At 50.4% G+C, this 22,321-nt stretch overlaps 7 protein-coding genes across 7 annotated transcripts; 4 read left to right on the top strand and 3 right to left on the bottom strand.

Annotated features, from left to right (window-relative positions):
- Positions 1 to 1,114: 1,114 nt before the first annotated feature.
- ASPGLDRAFT_814241 (uncharacterized protein) lies at positions 1,115 to 1,866 on the bottom strand. The gene has a single exon (XM_022550114.1). The coding sequence runs from the start codon at positions 1,776 to 1,778 to the stop codon at positions 1,320 to 1,322; it is 459 nt and encodes a 152-aa protein (XP_022397706.1). The 5' UTR covers positions 1,779 to 1,866; the 3' UTR covers positions 1,115 to 1,319.
- Positions 1,867 to 2,263: 397 nt separating this feature from the next.
- Positions 2,264 to 3,298, bottom strand: ASPGLDRAFT_133475 (lytic polysaccharide monooxygenase auxiliary activity family 9 protein; the record flags this gene model as incomplete). Its single annotated transcript, XM_022541215.1, has 1 exon — positions 2,264 to 3,298. The coding sequence occupies one exon, from the start codon at positions 3,296 to 3,298 to the stop codon at positions 2,264 to 2,266; it is 1,035 nt and encodes a 344-aa protein (XP_022397705.1).
- Positions 3,299 to 5,581: 2,283 nt separating this feature from the next.
- On the top strand, positions 5,582 to 6,437 carry ASPGLDRAFT_814069 (uncharacterized protein). Its single transcript, XM_022550112.1, has 2 exons — positions 5,582 to 5,817; positions 5,897 to 6,437. The coding sequence occupies exons 1-2, from the start codon at positions 5,710 to 5,712 to the stop codon at positions 6,212 to 6,214; spliced, it is 426 nt and encodes a 141-aa protein (XP_022397704.1). The 5' UTR covers positions 5,582 to 5,709; the 3' UTR covers positions 6,215 to 6,437.
- A 16-nt stretch (positions 6,438 to 6,453) lies between these two features.
- Positions 6,454 to 10,858, top strand: ASPGLDRAFT_38613 (putative membrane-tethered transcription factor (SPT23); the record flags this gene model as incomplete). The annotated part of the gene is made up of 4 exons (XM_022544968.1): positions 6,454 to 7,152; positions 7,209 to 8,098; positions 8,170 to 10,669; positions 10,727 to 10,858. 4 exons carry the CDS (start codon positions 6,454 to 6,456, stop codon positions 10,856 to 10,858), a joined length of 4,221 nt encoding a protein of 1,406 aa, XP_022397703.1.
- A 375-nt stretch (positions 10,859 to 11,233) lies between these two features.
- On the top strand, positions 11,234 to 16,041 carry ASPGLDRAFT_178133 (putative TMEM1 family protein). Its single transcript, XM_022542919.1, has 3 exons — positions 11,234 to 11,407; positions 11,471 to 14,043; positions 14,091 to 16,041. Exons 1-3 carry the CDS (start codon positions 11,368 to 11,370, stop codon positions 15,876 to 15,878), a joined length of 4,401 nt encoding a protein of 1,466 aa, XP_022397702.1. The 5' UTR covers positions 11,234 to 11,367; the 3' UTR covers positions 15,879 to 16,041.
- A 1,655-nt stretch (positions 16,042 to 17,696) lies between these two features.
- Positions 17,697 to 19,160, top strand: ASPGLDRAFT_133799 (oleate delta-12 desaturase odeA; the record flags this gene model as incomplete). Its single annotated transcript, XM_022541241.1, has 2 exons — positions 17,697 to 18,696; positions 18,751 to 19,160. The coding sequence occupies 2 exons, from the start codon at positions 17,697 to 17,699 to the stop codon at positions 19,158 to 19,160; spliced, it is 1,410 nt and encodes a 469-aa protein (XP_022397701.1).
- A 195-nt stretch (positions 19,161 to 19,355) lies between these two features.
- On the bottom strand, positions 19,356 to 19,747 carry ASPGLDRAFT_50993 (uncharacterized protein; the record flags this gene model as incomplete). Its single annotated transcript, XM_022547430.1, has 1 exon — positions 19,356 to 19,747. A coding segment is annotated over one exon (170 nt), but the record flags the coding sequence as incomplete, so codon positions are not given.
- Positions 19,748 to 22,321: the final 2,574 nt, after the last annotated feature.

The following is a 22,321-nucleotide window of genomic DNA, read 5'->3' as shown; positions in this document are numbered from 1 at the left end:
CCGCAACAACGATCGGCCGCGGGTTTCTAGTTTCGGTTCCCCACCGGTAACTCCTTGGTACAGCGATGACTACTTCGATGACTGCCAATGGATTTGAGTCATTAATTTGGATTTGATACATTCATTATTCATGGTATTCACTTATTCATCCGTGGGTCAAGAAAACGCAATAGAGACACCCCTTTTCTTAGGCTCGTAGGGCATATTGTCATCCTTGAGTATTCGATAGTTGCCCTGTTGTATATGTTTTCGCTTTATCCCTTCACCACAGTTAGCCATACAAATAATGCTGAAAGGAAGTCAAAATTCATACCCACATTCAATATAGATCAACGCTCTCATCACTATAATAACCATGCCCCTCGCCCCAGTCCTCTTGGTCACTATGCTCCGGTTCACTATACTCCCCCGAGGTCCCTAGTTCATCTTCACATTCCCACACTGAGAACTCGCGTTCACATTCGTCCTGATCACCAGAATCCTCTGAGGTATACTTCTCCTCCCAGAACTCTTGCTCATAGTATTGGTATTTCCAAGCCTCTTGTTCATCATACTCCTCATCCCAGTCCTCGTCGCTCTGGTAGCCATGTTGCTCCTCCCAGGCGCGCTGATCGATCTCACGAAAGCCATCGAGTATCTATCTTGCTTCTTCGTAATTGCTTGGTTGGAGCTTCAAGCCATAGGAGTGCATGAATTCGTGCATGCTGTGGTAGCCGCCTTCCCTGAGCATCTCGTAGTTGCTTTTGTCGTATAGTTGAGGAGGCATGATGGGAGCTAAGTGAAAGATGGTGAGAACTTTTGGTCAGATAAAGGTGGTGATAAAGACGGTGATGAAGGCAGAATCTGGTCGATAATATGAAGTAAGAGGATGAAGTTGGGATAGTTGGAGTTGTTGGGGACTAATGGGCAAGACGGTACAAACAAGCGTAAACGAAAAAGCAACAGGTCCCTTATTAAGAAATATTCTACTATACTGATAGTATATGCAGCTCTGTAATGGAACACTTTTCTCTATTGTCTTTTTTTCCCTCTCGTCTGCGTAAAACTAAGGGAAGTAACCACTACAATTGCAAGAAGACTTGAGGAACGAATTCTGCCTTCCTTTTTGATCTGACACTCATTCATAAATCATTAGGCATATCAATTTGCATCATGTAAAGATTCACCCTCAGCTCAGACAAACGCCATATCCCGGACAACCAGAGTACGAGAACAGTCCATCGCGTAGTGGCCGCATCTATCCATTCATCCAACAGTTAGCCACTCGTCAAACGTACAGAAGCAACACTAGAAGAAAGTCAGAATCAAAATACTAACATTCAATAGTATCCATAGTCTCCCTGATCACCGTAGTCACCATAATCATCGCCGCAGTCATCGCCGCAGTCATCGCCGCAGTCACCATGATCATTCCAGCCCTCGTCTCCACCGTTGTCATACTTCCAAGCCTCCTGTTCGTAATACTGGTTTTCCCAAGCTTCCTGCTCATTGTTATAGGAGTCCCAAGCAACTTGTTCGTCATGCTTGTCATTACAGTGGTCATCCTGGTAGTACTCCTGCTCGACCTCGCCGTGATAACTGTACTGTTCCTCCCAAGCCTTCTGATCTATCTCACGGAAACCCTCCAAGATCTGCTTCGCCGTCTCGTAATCGTTCGGTTCCCAAGTCTTCAAGTAGTAGGAACGCATGAAGTCGTGCATGTTGTTCCAGCCGCCTTCCTTGAGGAGCTGGTAGTTGCTCTTGTCGTAGGGCTGAGGAGTGGGAGGAGGCGGCGGCATGATGACGGATAGAATGGTAAGAAGGAATTGGTTAGATGGAGAAAATGGGATCGATAACTGGTCGATGATAGCGAGTAGGAAGTTTGAGGTTGGTTGAAGTTGTTGAGGAGTGAAGTTGGAAGAAGAGGGTCGACTAATTGGGTAAAGCGTCAGAGATGTGAAAAGCCAACATTTACAGCGGGTTATCCTTCTACCACAGTAGTATACCATTTAACAGTATCTGTAGCTTCCAATGACTTGTTCTATATTCAGATTCCAGCTACAAATAATGATTATATACTTTCTCTTTTCATCCAGGAAAAAGCCCTACAAAGACACGAATTAAGCCTCAAAAGTAAATTTGTATAGATACATACATGATCGATTATGAAAAGAAACTAAAGAAAGACAGGATTCCTGATCCACAAGAAAGTCCGCCAGTCTAGATGCTGGATGCGTGACCTCCAAATTGTCACTTATTTTGAACCCCTTCCAGTGTCTTTCATTTATGCGGTCGAGATATCACGGGCGTGGATCTTGTCAGTGACCAACCAAGACAGAGTCTCGCTGATAACGTTGAGGAACTCCTCAGCGCTCAGGGAGCTGAAGTAGTCGGACAAGCTGCCAGAAGTGGCAACGGACGAAGCGCTAGGGGTAGAGCTAGAGACCTTGGCCTTGACCTGGGAAGCAGGGGTAGTGGAAGCCTGAGTGGATGAGGCAGAGGAAGCCGCGGCAGAAGTAGCAGTAGCAGTAGCCGAAGCAGTGCTGGAAGAAGAGCCAGAGTTGGAGGACGAGGAAGCGCCAGAGTACAGAGCAGGACCGGGGATGTCGTAGGAGTCGAGCTGCTGGTAGATGTTGACGAGGATACCCGGGTCGTCCTCGTTGTAGAGCTTGGTACCAAGAGTACCCGAGGGAGAATCGCTACCGCCACCAGTAACCTTGAGGTTGACACACTGAGGATAGCTCTGGGCACCGTCCTCGTTTCCAGCGGAGTGCAGGGCAATGATTTCGTGGCGCAGGACATAGTTACCGGCAGCGATGTCGCCTGGGATAGTGACGGTGTAGCTGTTGTTGTTGGAGATCAGGTTGTCGGTAGCCCATGTGCCAGGGACGTCACTGTCATCGATGAGACCCTTCTGGTCGATTTTGAAGAACTCGAGAGAGGTCTTGTCGACCTTGGAGCAGTCACCGTTGCAGTTGGCCAGATAGGTGATGACAGGGCCATGGTGACTCTCCGGCCATTCGGTCCACTGCAGCTCAACATCCTTACCAGCTGCCACCGAAGCAGAGATGGCACCGGGCTGCGCACTCTTGTGGCAGATAATATCCGGGTCAGAGAAGGAGCTGGGAGAGACGAAGCCCAGGTCAGTGGCTTCGGTCGACCATCCAATGGTCTCCGGGGGGCTGTCGGTGTAAGCGTAGGAGGTGACGATGTATCCTCCGTAGTATTGGCCATCCACAACGGCACCGGAGACATAACCGTGACCAGCGACCATAGCGGCCGAGCCGAGAAGAAGACCAGCGATCTTGGTGACAGACATTTTTGTGAATGGGTTTGGTTTCGGTGATCAACGCACAGCGTGTAGACCGGACGAAAAAAAAAGAATGACGGTAAGAAACGAAGGACTTCAGTCAATGAAGCCGGAGAAATAAAGAGAACGAAAAGGTAAAAAGACCTAGATAGAAATGAATGCAAAGGCGAGGCTGATGAGGAGGAAAAGAAAACATCTCTGCTCAAGGACATGCTGCCCTTTTATCTTTCGCTGTCATGGAAGTCATCTCATCCATGTCATCCACTCTCACGCCAAATTGATGAGGGCAAATAATGAAAGGCTCATTGCAGGATCCTCTCAAATTGCGACCATATTGTGCCATAGATCTCCGGCACCTCCTATTGCTAGGGGTCGGTATAGACAATTCGGTATTGGAGTCTGAAATAGATGAACCATTTTCACCCACTAAACCACGCCAGGAATCCTCCGAGGATCATGTCATTCCGATTGCTACAAGTTCCATCACTTCGGGAAAGTGCAATACGAGCGTTCAGCTGTTCCGGAAGCCGTTGGTGAGAGGTTGATTAGCGCATTGATCAATGGTTGGCGGACGGTGGGCAATTATTGAAATGCGACACAGCGGGTTTCACACCTGGCTCGAGGTTAATTCAGACCTTCATCTCTTCACATGTCTTTTCATTTGGGGCAATAATTTTTAGAGATTCTCGATTGACAAGAAAGCCAAGATACTGCTTCTTTCGCGATTGACAGGAGATTGACAGAAGCGTCGATTCGGTTGTCCGTTCCGTAACGATGATCGGATGGTGGACGTTCCACATGTTCCTCTGCCTTTGATTTTGATCAACATGGAAGAACTTGTTGTATTCCACAATAGAACCTGTACATTTGCTGGCATTGGCCCAGTAGCTCGACATGGGTTTAATTTTTTTTAATTTTTTTTTTTTTTTAGGGATCAGCCCAAGCTCCAGGAGAGCCCACTCACCCTGAGCCAGCGTTAACTCTTGCGCTTCTCATTTGGCATATTGTATCAGTCTGAAGAGACTAAAGGATTGCAGAGAATACAAATGGTGGACCCAATCGAGTCCCAAAGACCGCGAGGCGTGACTCCGCGGCCCTATCCGCAGCTCGATATAAACTTGAAACGCCCAGCAGATTCAAGCGCCACCATCCGAACACATTCAATTTACAGGATCACACTTCAATCTATTCACATATATGACCGGCTGGAGTCATTCTGGACCGTTGCACTATGTTGACTCGTGCATCCTGGCGTACGGCTCTTTGGCAATATACGAGTGCCCTATGGAAGTCAAAAGCGGGTATCTCAATCAGGTACAAGTCTCTACCATAAACTTTGGGAATCTTATCTGGATATGAAGGACGATTGTTGTCATATTGACAGGACCCATGAGCCATTCGCTATCCAGAATCTTGGCAGGATATGCCTGCGAAAATGCCCCTGTACTCAACGGCTTTTCTATCCTTTCATCCTCCCGGTATGGTTTGGAATGCAAGATTCGAGGCATGAGTAGTCTCTCCCAGGAAAATTGAATACAAGTCATTACTCTGACGGCTGGCATTCCTTTGCTGATGCCATCGAGTATTCATTGTCAGAGAATTCATTACCTCATCAACAGACGTAGTTATAAATGCCGGTTGTCTTCTAGTTCCTCGGTTAGTAATGTATTGCGGATGCCTAGTACCAGTTCTTGGCTCTTCTTGGGCATCCTTTGAGCAGGTGCTCCTCCGTCAGCATTCATAAAACGGTGGGAGTGTCGTGCATGGCCAACGCGTGTAAATATAGCGATGTGTTGGTTTATGGAAGAATATGTAGTTTGACGGCAAAGTCGCCATGTTTTATATAGGAATGAAAAGCCTTCGATGTCAGATCAACGATGATGAGTATCCCCGCTTCCTGTGATCCATATCAAATCAATGATATAACGGTATGGTAGCGATGATTTGCCGACAACAATCCTCGGTACGGAGCAGATGTCGATATCTTGTGACACAATTTACAATTCTAGGACGACAACATATACAAATCCAGGACTTCGCCAGTCGCGTCAAAAGATGCCAAACGCGCCATAGTGATTCTCAACCAGACCGATACTAGATCATTGCCCGGTATTCCCTATTCGAAGCATACCTCGACCGCGTTCAATTGTATCCATTGACACTCGTAATTGCAGGAATGGGCAGAATACAGCCCGCCGTAATACTGTTAGTACAGGACCTCATGATTTGATAGTCTCTTGCATCTCAACCTTCGGCCGTCACGCACGGGTCGCTGATGCACATGCCGAGCTGAGATGTAATTCCAGCCATATCTTGCATTGTTTATCCATGACCGTCAATAAGTCCGTTCAATTGTGCAGTAAGCATGATGATCAACAATGAAAAGGATCTTGTAGTTGACAGGCATAAGAAAAGACTGGATGGCAATCTGTGCTTTAATTATGTGCATGTCTTCCCGATCGGGATTAGCGCGTTATCCCGCTTTCCGGCACTCACCGCCCGAGACCGTCCACAATTCCCATAACGAACCAAACAGAACAGACACAGTCAGCCATACCCTCTCGCCTTCATCCACGGCCCTTTTGGGGTATTTCACTTGCTATCAACCTTTTTGTCACGTTCCTTCGCTGCGATATTACCTTAATTCATAACCCTTCCTCCCTCATAGTCCCGGCCTCCCTATACTGTGCCGTCTCTCGCCTCACCTATCTCCTTTTCCACCCGACAGAACTTGTCCAGCCGCACGCCAATTTCCCTCCCCAGATCTTCGACTCCGACCGTTCGAATCCATATCCGTTTGCTTTTGTTATCTCCCTGTCCTTGAGCTGCGCTCGAGGATACTTTCGACGGAATAGACGCATTGTGCTTTGGTTAAGAAAAAAAAAAAATTTAAAGAGGGCTGGTTCTTTGGGCGTCCGCGTGTGAAACGCATACATATCATTACAACGCACACATTTGCGGTCAACGCCGCCTCGCGTTTTGACCGGTCGTCCTCCCCCTCCCTGCCAGTTCCCGAACGGAAGTGCTTGTGCGACAACTCGAGACGACAGTTCTTTTCCGATAAAGAAAAAAGACCCAGCCGGATTGGATTTCAATTCTTCCGAATTGGGTCCCCACGTCGCTCTATTCACTGGGTTTCTCTTGTTCCGTGAGAATATCAGAGGATGGCCCCAGCGGAGACTCCTTCACCTGCGTTTCCCATATTGGACCCGGTTATCGTGGACGACGAGATGGAAAACGCCTATCAAGATGCAGACAATGACTTTCTCGATCCTGCAAGGCTGCAGATGTCATCGGGATCCGCTGGCCAGGAATTCGACGACCTCTTAGCGCATACCTCCTCGCGAACACTTACGGATTCTGAGTCGGCATGCTTGTCCCCATCCGAATTGTCTGTGAAGAGGCATTATGCAGAACAGGATCACTTGCGACAGCCCCGCGTCATGACCGCCGACTCGCCCGCAGAGTCCCCAGACAACTCAAGTCGGAGCTCGTCGTCAGAGTCGCCGCGGAATCAGCATCTTCGACACTCGTCAGTCGCCTCGTCCGCGGGTGAGAGCTCAATGATGCCGTTCGGATATACACCGTCGGAAGATTGGATGAACCCTGATCTCGAATCAGTCAAGGAAGAACCGTTATTCGGGTTGGACTCGTCACTCCAACCCATGGATAATGGACTGCCACTGGATGGCGATCTCGAATTCAGTAACAAAGCGATGGATGCTGCGTTCGATTTTGAGAGTGCTGCCAGCAGTCCCAGTCTCCTGAAGGCCAATGTTACACCACAACCCAAATCACAGAAGCGGTTTAAGTCCCAACTGCGAAAGAACTCCTCTAACTCTACAAGGAAATCTACTTCTCCTGTAAGCGTCCCAATTGGACCATAGCGAACACGTTCCGCTAACATTCTTAATTCTAGCTTCCAACATCTGCCTCTCCTTTCTTCCCTAATGGTCTTCGAGAAATGTCTCCTTTCCCAGGTTCTTCGAATTTGTCCGCTCAAGGGAAACCGTCACCTGCCAGCCAATGGGGCGGACAATCGCCATCATCCATTTTAGAGGAAAGCTTTGGAGGAATCAACATGAACGGCGGTTCTCCCATGAACTCGAGCTTCAACTTTGGACAGAACAGTTTTTCATTTGGCATGGATCTTGCTCCATCACCTCCACAAAACCACATCAAATCGGAGCCGCCCCAACGTCATGTCCTGACTGTGCATCCAACCTCCTTGAAATCACGTGTGGAAACCCAGATTCCCATTCGGTTAACACTCTTTCCGCTGCCCCCTGGAGTGAAAAAATTACGGTTACCAAGTCACACAATCTCGAAACCCAAGTTTCTTGCCGCGGCATCGACCGAGCGATCGCCCGATACGATGGAGTTGCACACTAGTCTCGTCTGCACCAGTGCAATGCAGGACCAGCAAAGACTCCAAAGAGCATTTGCTAAAGCCCGAGGCGAGGTTTACTCCAAATTATCGTCTACAGATGAATTACAAGAAGAGGACACACCGTTGGGCGGTGGAGAAGTCAAGATCTGTGCCGGCTGTATCCAACGTGAACGGAAACGTGCCTCCCGGAAGAAGCAGAGGAAGCCCGAGGAAGATGAACTGTTCCAGAAGGATGAGGAGAAGAGGGTTATTGTGTTCAATACCAATGAGCTTAAGGAGTGGACAGAAGCGTCCAAAAACAGCGTACCGAGTTACAGCGACATTCCGCCTCCCAACGTTCCTGCTGGCGCGATGCAGGTGGAGTTACCCATGCGAATAGCATGCTATTGCAGACACCAGAATGAAAAACTCGGGTTTCAGTTCGTCCCCCTTTCCCGTTACTCACGTCAATTCTGTCCAGATTGGTAAGCTGACAATGTTCGCTCCCTAGGGTCATTTTCACAGTCAAGGATTGGGTGGGAAATGTCATTGCCCAGGCCATAACCAATTCGATCATGATCACGGATGACCATAAGACACACGCACCGCCTGCACCTCCTGCCCCTGGTCCGTCCCCCGCGTTACCCGATGGGACACAACTCCCCGGTGTCGGTGTCTTCCACTCAGGAACCAACGTCGATACCGGAAAATCGACCGCCATGACGCAGCCTTCGTTCCAAGCTGCATCCTCGGCGACCGACTTACAAGGTCTCCAGCAACGGCTGAACTCACAATATCAGGCGACGCCAGGCTCATTCGCCATCCCTCAGAACTCGACGAATGGCGCATCGAATTCACAATCGCATCGGAGTCTTTCGCGGCAAACATCGCCCAATGACTTCCAGGGCCCGATGAGCAAGCGACGCAAGCATAGCAGTTCGAGCAGACTTCCGTCGGAGTTAACCATGACCAAACTCGAGAATTCTCAGTCACCGTCTTCCGGGGCCACGTCGCAGCCCATGAGTAACGGCTCCCAATTGCCAACGACACGTGCATTTGCATCACCAACCGAGAGACCTTTTGTATCGCCGTCCGCTATGCCTGGCCAATTTGCAAACGGCCCTCCTACACCGAATAGCAATGACAATAACCCGTTCTTTAGCCTTAATGCTCAGCAGTCGAGAGCAGATAGTCTTCAGCAATTAATATCGGCTCCAAATTCGGCCCAACCTAGTCGCCCGGGTTCTCCTGGATCGTCGGCTCGCAATAACTTCCAGGAGCAAAGTTTGAACATCCTGGGTCCTAGTACGTCGACCCCGATGTGGCCTCCATTGACCAATACTGGAAACCGGCTACCATCTGTCATCCACAAGCTGGTACCTGCAGAAGGATCCATCACAGGTGGAACTGAAGTCACACTGCTTGGCAGCGGTTTCTACCCGGGTATGGAAGTTGTCTTCGGAGACACTCTTGCAACGACCACAACTTTCTGGGGCGACAAATGTCTGAATTGTCTGACTCCGCCGGCCCTGCAGCCTGGCCTGGTAGCAGTCGTCTTTAAACATGAGCACCCAACTTTTGGTCAGATGCAGACTCAGCCCCTGATGCCGAAGCAACAGCAATTTTTCCGCTATGTGGATGATCGCGAACTTCAAATGTACCGTCTGGCTCTTGGTATTCTTGGGCAGAAATTGGGAAGCCAGGCAGATGCGTTCCATACAGCCCAGCAAATTATGGGAAGCGACCCGAAGGCGATGTTCAATCTTCACAAGGATTTCCAAAATGGTTCCGGCGGGGGTCATCAACGCCAGGTTCCTGGATTAGAGTCTCAAGGTCAATTGACGGATTTGGATTCGAAGATGCTGACGTATCTCGAATTCGTTGACCTTGACGATAGCCCGCGTCCACCCAAGTATAATTCGCGCTGCGGAACGGGGCAAACTCTTCTGCATTTTGCGTCTTCCTTGGGATTGACACGGTTTGTTGCAGGACTCCTTGCCCGGGGTGCCAATCCGGACGTGCAGGACAACACTGGAAACACACCAATGCACTTGGCAGCTTTGAATGGCCACGCGCACATCGTCCATCGACTTCGCCTGACTGGTGCAAATGCCCACGCCCGCAGTACCAGAGGCTTCACGCCAGCTGATCTCGCCTCGACACTGCCTGCCCATCAGGCCGCGTTGCTGCCCGCACGACACTATCGCTCGCGCAGTGTTGGTTCTTTGGGATCGGCACGGCGTCGGCACGGCAGTTCTGCGTCGCTTCACTCGCTCTGGGAAACATCGTCTGGTTCCAGTTCGTTCGACAATGCGATTGAGGACTCGGGTGATTCTGAAGAGGATGACGATTCTGACTCGGAAGCTGATCACACCTCGTCTCGACGTCCGAGTGTCCACCAGGACGCTCATCCTCCACTCACATCCGAAGGCACAGAACCAACTGAAGTTGCCCGGCCATTCTCCCCTCCGGCAGCTCTCGTCGCTTGGCGCAACCAGCTTCAGGCTCAGATCAACCAGTTCCAACAAAGTGTTTCCAACGCATTCCCTAATCTTCCTGCTCTGCCTCCTATGCCGGCTTTGCCTGACTACCAAGCACACCCGATGATGCGCCGCATCACCAACCTGGTGCCTAACCCAACCGCATCCTGGTCGACAAGGGACGGCTGGTGGGATCTGCTCAAGGGTAACGGCAGCAATACCTCGCCGACTACCGGGCTACCCTCATACGAGGACCTGTACCCACGGAAGGAAGACGAGCAAGAGACAGAAGAGACGTCGGACATGAAGACGTCTTTGATGCGGGCAGCCACCGAGGCATTGGTGGACCAGCACTTTGAGGCGCAATCCAGTCGATCCCAGATCGCTCCTGTCAAGGAGGATAAGGAAGACCTCAAAGACATCAGGATCGGCCGGAAGGTGATCTCTCGCGAGCAACAGAAACATCTCCGAGCACAACAAGCGCAGAGAATGAAGGGATTGGGCAGTGATCGGAACTTGTATTTCATTTGGGTAAGTATATTTCCATGGTTCATGTCTCTTACGTTACTGACTCCAATTTTTCTTTAGATTCCTCTTTTGCTTTTGGTCATTTGCGCATGGGCACGAAACTATGCTCCGGGTATTTGGCGTGCTATTTCGGATGGGTATGAGTTCATTGCAACTCGCAATACACAAGGCGCACTGGAAGTTGGCGTGTAATGGGAATGCCTTTTTTTTTTTTCATTTCCTTTGACTCGGACTTTTTTATTTTCTATGGGATTTTTATACTGCGTTTTCCTTTGTTATTTTCGAGCAAGCGATTCGGTAGGTATTACTTGCCATTTGATGACTTCTTTTCTTATTTTTCCTTTTGCTTAACGATGATATGCCTACATGCTTCTTTGGGTTTTTTATGATTTTGTACAGGGTGATACTCTCTATACGCTGTAGATTCAGTTAACTAGACCCTATGAATACACATTTGTATACTTCAAGTATGGAACTGCCAAAGTGTGGCCTGTGCGTATCTGGACAACCGCCGCGCGGAGAACAACCAAACAACAGCGTCAGGCACTCTCCAGGAACCGCCTGCGATTGTCGCAATTGAAGATTTGGTCTCGTGCTTCATCGTTTGGGGAATTCTCCCTTTACTTTTACCCGAACGGAATGCCATTTTAAAGTACTTATTTTCTTCCCCTCTTCCCCTCCCCAGATAGAGTACGGGAAATATGGACACATCACCGCAGGCGGGCTCCAGCAATGTGACCGGTAGGTGGGAGAGACATCCCCCAATTCCTTTTGTTTGTTCATTGACTAATCGTCTTTCTATAGTCGAATACACTGATCCTTCCGGCTTATTCCCTCTGGTCCAGCCCATCTTCGAGAACAAACTCCCGTTCAAGAACCTCCATTGGAAGTCCCCCAGTCGTCCCGTCCGCTCGATCGAATCCCTCCGCATCGGCTTCGTTCCTGCAGCGCAACAGGACAATGCAGAGCGCAAATCCTCCAGTGATACAACGCCCGGCACCGTTCCACACCGACGACACCAGATTCCAGGTCTACGACAGACGCCATACTTGAAGATCTACCTACTCCGATGCGACGATAACGACACATACAAAGCCACCGCCCGGAAAGCAGTGCGCGAATGGATCAAAACACAAGCCTCAACACCGCAAACCAACACCTCTTCTTCGTCGACGACTGCCCCTAGTAGCCAGGAGAAACACGATGCCTTTGAGTGGCTGGTCGTTCATGTCGTGCAGGACGGGGACGGTGCTGAGAAGGCCGCGAGTACGTCGAAATGGGGCCAGCGCACCACTTCTGTGTTGGAGAAGCTCAAGGCCGACTTCAACGGGTCGTCCAAGTCTTCGGTAGACCGAATCGCTCAGTTACGGCTTCCTAAACCGGGGACGACGCAGAAGCCGCCTGAGTTGCCTGATCAGATCGAGGACCTGGTGGAGAAGATGAAGAATGCGATTCTGGCGTCGTTTGATCTCCGAGTTGCGCAGTATGAAGAGGATATCAAGGAGAAGGACTCGCAACGGAGTCTTCCGGGTTGGAATTTCTGTACGTTCTTCATCTTGAAGGAAGGTCTTGCGAGGGGTTTTGAGAACGTGGGCTTGTTTGAGGATGCGCTGGTCGGGTATGATGAGCTTGCTGTTGGGCTGGATAGCGCAATTCATGAGCAGCTTGAGGGAAGTGGTGATCATCATGGTAGCGCTTTATTGACGTATAGCAAGGATTGGAATGGGATGGCCAAAAGGGCGCTAGAGTCTCTACCGGCTGGCGGTGATGATTCGAAGGATGAGGGCGAAGGGGAAATTACCCCGATTCCAGAAATAGAGCCTAGCGATTTCCCATTCGATTCGACCAAAAAGCCCTACCGGGAGATGATCTTGGCCAGTGATATCTCCATTTTCGATTTCCGGACCTACGTCTTTTCGCGACAACTGACGCTGCTCCTGAGGGCAGCACGAGCCCCGTCGGTAGTCAGTGAGGACCAAGACTTAGTCATGAAGGAGAAGAAGCCTGAGAACCTGATGCTTCTTTCAGAAACATGCGAGAGAGCCACTGAGTTCATCGCTCTTGCGGCACGGACGCTCCGATGCGATCTGGAATATGGCCTGGCCGAGGTGGACAACGCAGCCAAGGCCGAAATCATCAACAACCTTGTGTCTTCCTGGACGTATGCTGCTGCATCGCAAATCCTATCTCAGACTACAGCACCAAGCCTTACGCTTCCAGACACCATTCGTGCCATCGAAAAGTCGATGGAGTCATCCTCATCATCAGCTGCCGCCGAGATCAGACCCGATGTTCCCAAACGCTCTAGTTCCTTGATCACCCCGCCTGCTCCTCGCCCCCCTCGTCCAGCAAGTCAGGACATCTTTGATGTCCTTGCTCCTGTCCACACCCGTCCTGGATCGGATCCGAAGCCTGTGCCTAATCTAAACCCTAAGACCGGCTCTGAGCAATTGGCGTCAGGAAGGGGAGAGCTATATTTATTGTCTCGCCGAGTTCTGGAGGACATTGCCGGGCGACGTGGCTGGAAGGAGAAATGGAATGACCTCGGTCTTCTTTTCGACAGTAAAGGCGCTGGTGAGGGAGGAGACATGAAAGAAGTATCGTTGGACGATGCACAGCCGGGCGGGACCCAAGAGCCTCCTAAGTCAACCTCATCTTCTCTTTGCGGTATTGACTTACCTGGACTGAAGACTGCTTTGCAATCGAGACGAGCCTTCCGTACTCAATATGAGGAGCTTACAGATCAAATGTTCCGTCATCATATCGCGGCAAATCGCCCCTATTCAGCTGAAATGGCCATCGCAGACACGGCTCTATTGCGATACCGCCAGACCGACTACAGCGCAGCAGCCGCCCACTTCCACCAGATCGCCCCGTTCTACGGCAACAAGCACTGGAACGTCCTGGAGGGAGCCATCCTGGAGATGTACGCGCGGTGCTTGAAGGAGTTGAAGAAGAGTGAGGAATACGCCCGCATGCTTCTCCGCCTCCTGGCCAAGTTCGCCGCGCATACGCAGGCCAACTTAACCGGGCACCAGCAGAAGATGCTCGGTACTTCGCCTTTATTATTACCGGTTTCTCCGTATGTTGACGAACTATTCGAGACGTCGAGTACGCTGCAGAAGGAAGTTTCTGCTTCTTTGACAGATTTCTTTGCGGATATGCGGGTTGACCCTGTGGTTCTTCATTACGAAGATAGGGATGGGTTCCAGGTCCAGATTTACTTGCGTTTCCTGTTAGGGAAACAGATTGATGTCGATGCCGTCAAGGTTCGGCTTGTCAGTGCCAATGGGTCTCAGAGTAATGAGCATTGGATTGAGACTTGCGCTAGGACTGTTGTCAAGTCGACCTCGACGCGGTTGCTCATTGATTCTTCGGTAAGTAAACCAAACCTAGTTGATGTGTTTCGTGCTAAGAAAAACAGACGAGTCTTCAAGGCAAATACTATGTGGATCGCATTGAGATGCGAGCAGGCAACATTGTGTTTACGTTGGGAGGTGGAAAGCACTCTGCCCTCCCCCTAGGCCTCCGAGAAACCCTAGACGCTACAGATGAAGACAGTCGGTCTTATATCTACTGCTACCCGCCACCCGAGGGTCTTCAGGCCAGGGTTGTGTCCACCCACCTGATCAACCTGGAAGAGATGCGATCACTGGAATTGGAGCTTCACAGCGGACGAAACGATATTAAGAGCGGGACGATTCGAGTGCGGCCCGCGACGGCTGGGCTTCGACTACGGAGCGCAGAGGCGGAGCTTGTAGAGGGTGACATGAACATCACGGCCAATAATGAATCAGGGAATATCGAATTCTCCCAGTTCGGGTCAAGGTCTTTTGTTCGGTTCCGAATTCCGTATACGGTCGAGGAGAATCACCCGACGCTGTCTGCGCGGGCGGAGGTTAATTACGAGACGGAGCATGGGCGGTATTCGTACTCGTCGGTTCATAATGTTGTTTCTGCCCTTCCGATCAGTGTCAATGTGCAGGATATCTTCAAGGATGAGGCGCTATTCTCGCGGTTCACGATCAGTCCGGCTATGATGGTCCCTCTGCGGATACTTGGCTGCAGCATTCCCAGCTCGGATGTATATCAGGTTGAATCGAATATCCGGGAGAAGGTGGCGTGGGATGTATTCCCCAAGCAGCCAGCGTCATTGCTCTACAAAATTCAGCCACGAAAGGATCGCATCGCTTCCCCGGGGGCCAAAGGCTCACTGCGACTGACTGTTGAGTTCACATGCATTGACGACGAGTGTCTAGATTCTGTTGAGAAGACATTCCGAGCCGACATCGAAGCGAGCGAATTCCGCCGTCATACGTCTCTACTCACGTCACACGTCGTAGACGCATTCCGGACCCAGTTATCAACGTCAGATATGGAAGTAGTCGCACTAACACGGGAGGTTGGGACGCTCGCGTACGAGAACGTCCGTTGGGAAAACCTCTTTGGCGCACTGAAAGGCCCAGCTGATGGCTTGCGAAAGTGGCTCGTGGACTGGCACCACAAGCACCCGACCATTACCCTCCCGCCCCAGCAACCCACAATCCCCAGCCGACGCATCGTGATCCCCGTCGACATTCCAGAGATCCAGGTCGTGCACACGGCCGAACTTCGACTGGGGCCCCTGGCCGACGCACAACCCACCACCACCACGCACGCGGCAGTTGGGCAAATGATAGCTGCGGAGCTGCGCCTACGTCACACGCGGAGATGGTGCTCACCAGAACACCAGGAGCACGCCGGTAGTGCGCTGGAATTCGCATACGAACTCCATACCAACCCGGAGTTATGGCTGGTGGGGGGTCGCCGGCGAGGAAATTTCTTGGCTTGCGAGGGCGAAACCACGACGTTTGCTATGATACTTTTACCGCAAAAGGCGGGCCATTTGCTTTTGCCAGGATTGGAGATAAAGGCCTTTGTGCCAGCCTCGTCTACGCCCACTGTGGTCACAACACCGTCGACGACTGCCGCCACCACACCAGCCGCTACTGCTACTGCAATAGCAGGATCGGGCAACGCCGGGGCACCCTTGCAGCGGAGGCAAATCGCGTGCGAGGTGGATTATCGCAATCACGGGGAGACGGTGCAGGTGCTACCGGATCTTCGCAAGACGACAGTGAGTCTGAGCACGTCTGGGGGCCAGAATGGCGGGGGATCATGGTTGGTTGATTCCGAGCGACGGGTGTATACCAATAGTATCCCTAGCCAGTAGACATACAAGTAACATAATCCATTTGGTATAAGTTCAGTTCAGCTGAGATGGCGGAGTATGGCTCCGATAGGTGTGTATTGAGAGTGTAATTTTCAAAGTGTGATACGGTATGATATACTAGCGCCCGAGATTGACAACCTAAAAGGGTAAAGGCAGGGAGACCCACCGGCTCAACAAAAACGCAGAGTTTTCCCCAACAAGACTAAGACTCGGCTCTGCGCTGTCTTGGTAGTGTGATCAGTCCTTGATTTACCCCGTCTATGAAATGCAAAGTACTATGTACGGAACATACAACAGACAATAATTGATATTGATACTAACAGCATATATTTCTACTTGTACAATACTTATCCTGTACAATAATATCTACTTTATGTATTTGTACTTGTACCGCAAAATCACATGTTACAAGAAAAGCTAGCTGTACATGCATGATGAGCATATATACCGTCTTTGATTGGTCAATTCTAATAACCACAGACCCTGGGCTGATCTTGGGATTTTTGTGGCGGGAGAAGAAGTGGGTCGGTCGATGTTCTGGAAGGATTGGGCTGGACTCACATGTTCAGACTACAGTACGGTATGTATTGAATAGTGCAGAATAGCGCTGATAAGGTATATATATTTTTTTTTGAAGAGAGAGTTGAATTATAATGATGCACATATTCATTGTATGCAGGATAACCAATTGGGTATAAGCGTAGAGAACAAAGTTATGAAGGTTGTGTACTCCGAAACATGTGATTTGGATTTACTCCAGGTCTGATAAGAAAGCCCCGAATCATCTCCGCCCCACCACTTTCGGTTCGAGTACGGAGTACCCCTCACGCAACTACGATCGTTCTCTGCACATGGACGGAGTAAGGAAGTACCTCATATAGCTTTCTACATAGCACTGTATTTGTATAATTCTACCTCGGAGTAATACTCTGTATACTCTATAGAGTACATGTGATTGTTGAGAAAGCCAAACTTCCCCTCTACCCGGATCCATTCACGATCGCCATTGGTGCGGGCGGTGAGCTGCCATACAGTACTCCATACGTACAGAGTATCCGTGTACTTGTATAATGTCAATGTTCTGTACAGGTCAGTACAGCAAAACACCTGTTCATATGCGGTGTGCGCCCAAAGAAAGCTGGACAGTGGTTGGTCATTAGAGTTGCTGAGGCTGAGGTGCAGTCACGCTGCAGAAGAGCTGAACCACGGCAAACTTGAAAATTACCGCTCAAGGCAAATCTGCAGAGTCTGCACCAATGGAATTGTAAATCACCACTGAAAAATACCAATACGATCTTTCGGTACGGTACCTGGCACCCATCCAAACACAGATCCTCATCCAGATTCTCTCTCCCCTTTCTCTCTCTCTCTCTCTTCTGAATTTTCTCTTCAGCTGCTTGTCGTCTTTTATTTTTTCTGAGGGTTCCGCTGGTCCCTGCACTGTCATCACTCTCTCTGTCTTTCTTTCTCTCTCCTTTCCTCGACCCTCTTTTTTAACCCTCCAGTCGCCGTTGAGCAGTTGAAAACCGGGGCCCTTCCAGACGCCGTTTGGTTTGTTGGTTGGTTGGTTTGTTTTTCTCTTTTTCTGCGTGTTGATCCCGGTGAGTGCGTGGCGTTGTTTAGCTGTCTGACATCCGTCCCTCTCCACACCCTCTCATTCTTCAGCTCTTTTAAGAGTCTTATCCCCCCTCCCCTCCTCCCCCGACTTTTTCTTTCTTCCCACTCCAGTTAGAACTTCTTTCTGGCACAGTCCTCCGGATCAATTGACTGACAAACAATTCGACTAGTCAGTCTATCCTTACCGGAGATCAACCAACCATGTCTTCCACCGCTCTCCCTAAGCGCGTTGCGCTGCACCGCAACCCTACCACCGACTCCAGCAACGTCTCGGCCTCTCCCTCGCCCTTGGATAGCCCTCGTCACTCGCCCTCGTCCACCTCTCTCTCGTCCATGGGGTCGGATGCTGAAAAGGAGGGTCAGGGCAAGATGATCGACACCTATGGCAACGAGTTCAAGATCCCCGACTACACCATCAAGCAGATTCGGGATGCTATCCCTGCCCACTGCTTCGAGCGCTCTGCCGTCAAGAGTTTGTCCTATGTGGCCCGGGATATCGTCGTCATCGCCTCCATCTTCTATGTCTTTCAGAACTTTGTGACCCCCGAAAACGTGCCTTCTTACCCTCTCCGATTTGCTCTGTGGGGGCTGTACACCATTCTTCAGGGTCTCTTCGGCACCGGTATCTGGGTTTTGGCTCACGAGTGTGGTCACCAGGCGTTCTCGCCTTCCAAGAGGCTGAACGACACTGTCGGCTGGATCTGCCATTCTGCTCTGCTCGTCCCTTACTTCTCGTGGAAGATTTCCCACGGAAAGCACCACAAGGCTACCGGTAACATCGCTCGTGACATGGTCTTCATCCCCAAGACGCGCCCTGAGTATGCTTCCCGCGTTGGCAAGGCTATCCACGAATTGAACGAGCTGCTCGAGGAGACCCCCTTCCTCACCGCCAGCAACGTTATCATGCAGCAGCTGTTCGGTTGGCCCATGTACCTCCTCACCAACGTTACTGGTCACAACAACCACGAGAACCAGCCCGAGGGCCGTGGCAAGGGCAAGCGCAACGGTTACTTTAGCGGTGTCAACCACTTCAACCCCTCCAGCCCTCTGTATGAGGCCAAGGACGCTAAGCTCATTCTCCTGAGTGACCTCGGTCTCGCTATCACCGGTTCGGTTCTGTACTTCGTCGGTACCAACTATGGCTGGCTCAACTTGCTTGTGTGGTATGGGATTCCTTACATCTGGGTGAACCACTGGCTTGGTAAGTTCTCTTCCGTTCAAGAAGAGGAAAGACAAGAAAACTGACTCAGATTAGTGGCCATCACTTACCTCCAGCACACCGACCCCTCCCTCCCCCACTACCAGCCTGAGGTTTGGAACTTTGCCCGTGGTGCCGCTGCCACCATCGACCGTGACTTCGGTTTCGTCGGCCGTCACATCCTCCACGGAATCATCGAGACCCACGTCCTCCACCACTATGTCAGCACTATCCCCTTCTACAACGCCGACGAAGCCAGCGAGGCCATCAAGAAGGTCATGGGCAACCACTACCGCACCGAGGCCCACACCGGCTGGACTGGATTCTTCAAGGCTATGTGGACCAGCGCTCGCACCTGCCAGTGGGTTGAGCCTACCGAGGGTGCCAAGGGTGAGGGCCAGGGTGTGCTCTTTTACCGCAACGCCAACGGTATTGGTGTCCCTCCGGCCAAGGTTGCTGCCAACTAAGTCAAGAACAAGCAAGCATCTGGTCCCATCTGGTCCAGTATGGTGAAGACACCTCGTGGTTACTCTCGCAGGATCGAAAATTGCCACGGTACATGGAAACAACACATTTGTCAGATGAATGATCGATTTAGTTAAACATATCATGTTGGTTGATTAGAAAAGGCGTATTTGGAGGTGAAAATATTTCTGTCCGTCTTTTTTTTTTTTTTTTTTTTTTTTTTTTTTTTTTTTTTTTTTGTTGGTGTATCTTGCTTCTCTCCCTTTTCATCCATCATCCCCCCAATAATACTTATGATTTAATCTGGGGGGACAGCCCGCCTGTGTGTGCACATTTCTGTCATCCCTCACATTTCTTGCATGATCATTCGTTTCATACATAGACCGCCGGCACTGTTAGTCGGCGGAGTTGCCACGAGATCACGAATCAGCTAGTTCATTGCCATTAGATGGTTGCAGTTGAATAAACTTGTTCGACGAAGAAAGGTTCACAGTAAGAAGTGAAGTGTACAAAGCAAACATGAAATGAAACCAGGAATATGCGGGGTTGGAATGTATTCGGCTTCCGGGAAAACCGCTGAGCCTCATTCAAGGTACCATTTATAGCAGTTTTATAGCAGTGTTATATATTGGTTTCTAGTCTTTATGCACGTAAGAATTCCGATGTAACTCCGAAAGCACGCTATGCTATGCTATGCACATTCATATCACATCTTGTTCTAACCACAACTGATCTATGACTCCGGTTGAGAACCAACACTCCTCAACCCACCTTTCCAAATCTCGAACTCGACTTCGTCTTGAATAATGCCTGTAGTGTCCTCGTCGAAGGTAGATCCTGCAGTCCACGGCGCGAAGACGAGTTTCATTGTTCGTTTGATGGGTCTTCCCATGGGTTTCGGTGCCGGTGCCGGTGGTATTGATGGGGGGAGCTTTGGTGTTGGGGTTTGTTCTGACGCTTGCTGTTTCTCTGGATTGACAGTTATGTTGGCTTCTGGATTATCCCGTACCGTCTTTGCTGTTGCGAATGGATCAGGTTTGTCCGTAGACGGTACTTCATCCTGAGATTGAGATGTCCCCAGACCATGGCCCTGCGTGCTCATATACCCATCGTCATAATCACCTTGATCAAACGCCAGCCCAGAATCGTCTTTCTTCAACGCAATTCGACACGCGATCTGCGTCGTCCAAACGAACCCCAACGCTGGTGTTTTAGGTGTTTGTCTCTGCAACGACGATGTATACGGTGAATCACCCCAGCCTGTAAAGAAGCGTTGCTGGTGTAATAGGCTCAATGTTTCGTTGCGGACGGGGTTGCCGACAAGATACGAGCCGTCAAATTGCGGGTCTTCTTCTAGGGGGAACGGAGAGGAAGGGAAGGCAGGTGAAGAGGAGGGTGGGTGTTGGTTTTGTATTTGTAGGAGGTCGGTGTTGCTTTCTACTCCCGGGCCTGGTGCTAGGCGGCTTTTGGGCATGGGTGAATCTGGGGTTGGTTGAGGTGCGGTGGCAGCAGGTATTCGCGATGCGATATATGGGATATTATTATCCATCGGATCGAACCGATCCGAGACCTGGTTAGCAACCACGATAGCAATGTCCTCCTTTGCCGCCATATTGCGGAGTAGCTGTCCCAACTTCGCTAGCTCTCCGGAGCGCGTTGATAGTGAATTGATATTATGCGACGAGTGCTCTGCGCGGAAATTCGCGGTTATGGAATCGATAACCACCAATCCAACATTATACCGTGCTATCGCGACAGGGAGCTGGTAATTGAGGATATGGTCCTGGCTCTCCAGGTCCATCGCGTTGATGGCCAGGACATTCTGTAAGGACGGTCGTTGCTTCGGTGGGAGCGTCGAGAGGTACGGGTTGGAATCGAGGTATTGCGAGAGACGCGGTGTGGCTAGGGGCGCTTCGGTGGATATGTAAATTGCTCTTTTGTTCAAGCCCTTGGGACTGGGCAGTTGGACGGCGAGGAGGAGGCTTAGGAGGAATTGCGTCTTGCCGCTCCCGCTGGTACTCTCAGCATGCCATACACAAATCCAAACAAACCCAGGGGAAAAAGACCAACCTTTCACCCGTAATCTCCGTCACATAACCCGCCGGAATCCCACCCTCCAACAACTCATCCATCGCAGGATCCAGCGTACTAACCGCACCCCATTGCGACAAATCCAACCTATTCAACACCCCCGGAACAACCGCCGCATCCGTATCCAAACTCGAAGACTGCGTATTCCCCAGCTCCTCCGGTGCTATGTCCCTTTCAAACCCCACATCGCAGTGCAGGGCGTCGACGATTTGCGCGGACAACCGGCGGACGTCGGCGGGGGGCACATGGGCGCGTTTTGCGATCTCGAGGGTGTCGAGGGTGATGAGGTCGACTGTGTTGATGTTGTTTCTTTCGAAAGGGGGGAGGATGTGCGTATAGGGTTTTGTTGGGAAGGAGGGGAGGATTGATAGAAGATCCATGTGTTGTGGAAGGTGGGAGGTGAGATGAAGGGAAGATTGGTGCGGAGCGGAGCGGAGAGTTGGACTCGGATTATGGAGTGCAGATGTCAACCTATCGACACTTTGGGTACTATTGAATATATTGCCTGAATATATTTATGTTCATATACATACTGGTTTTCTACAGACAGGTCCTACTTCCAGATACTCCCCTAGGGGGGAAATTGGGATATATATTGGTCACCGCTCATCACGCGATCTATGAATTAACAGCTAGTATGATTCTGAATGTTAGTTACACTAACGATTGGGTCTCTGTGATTTGTCCTTAAGAGGCTTGTAGCCCTAGCTTTACTAACTGCTTCACACGCTCATTCTCACAAGCTAACTCATGAGGTGCGATTTGGTAGCCCCTGGGTGATAATAACGAGTACCGTCTGCCCAGTGCAATTCATTTGCTAATGGTACGTGACTGGCTAGTAGCATGTTAGCTATGTAGAATAACACCAAATAGGGCATACATGCCTCTTCAGTCCACACGCGACCACCTTCCATGCTCAGCATACTCGTCAATCTTTTCAGACAAGAAATAGGGTGACTATACGCTGGTCAATCGGTCCCAATCTCTTCTCCCCGGCGAACCAGAGTGTCACATTCCCGTCAATAACTTGGAGATCGCCAAAACGGCAGGCATGAAGAACGGGAATCGAGGT

The sequence above is a fragment of the Aspergillus glaucus genome, assembly GCF_001890805.1.
Source record: "Aspergillus glaucus CBS 516.65 unplaced genomic scaffold ASPGLscaffold_21, whole genome shotgun sequence".
Taxonomy (NCBI): Eukaryota; Fungi; Ascomycota; class Eurotiomycetes; order Eurotiales; family Aspergillaceae; genus Aspergillus; species Aspergillus glaucus.
The sequence above is the reverse complement of the archived record's forward strand: the minus strand, read 5'-3'. Positions and strand labels throughout refer to the sequence as shown.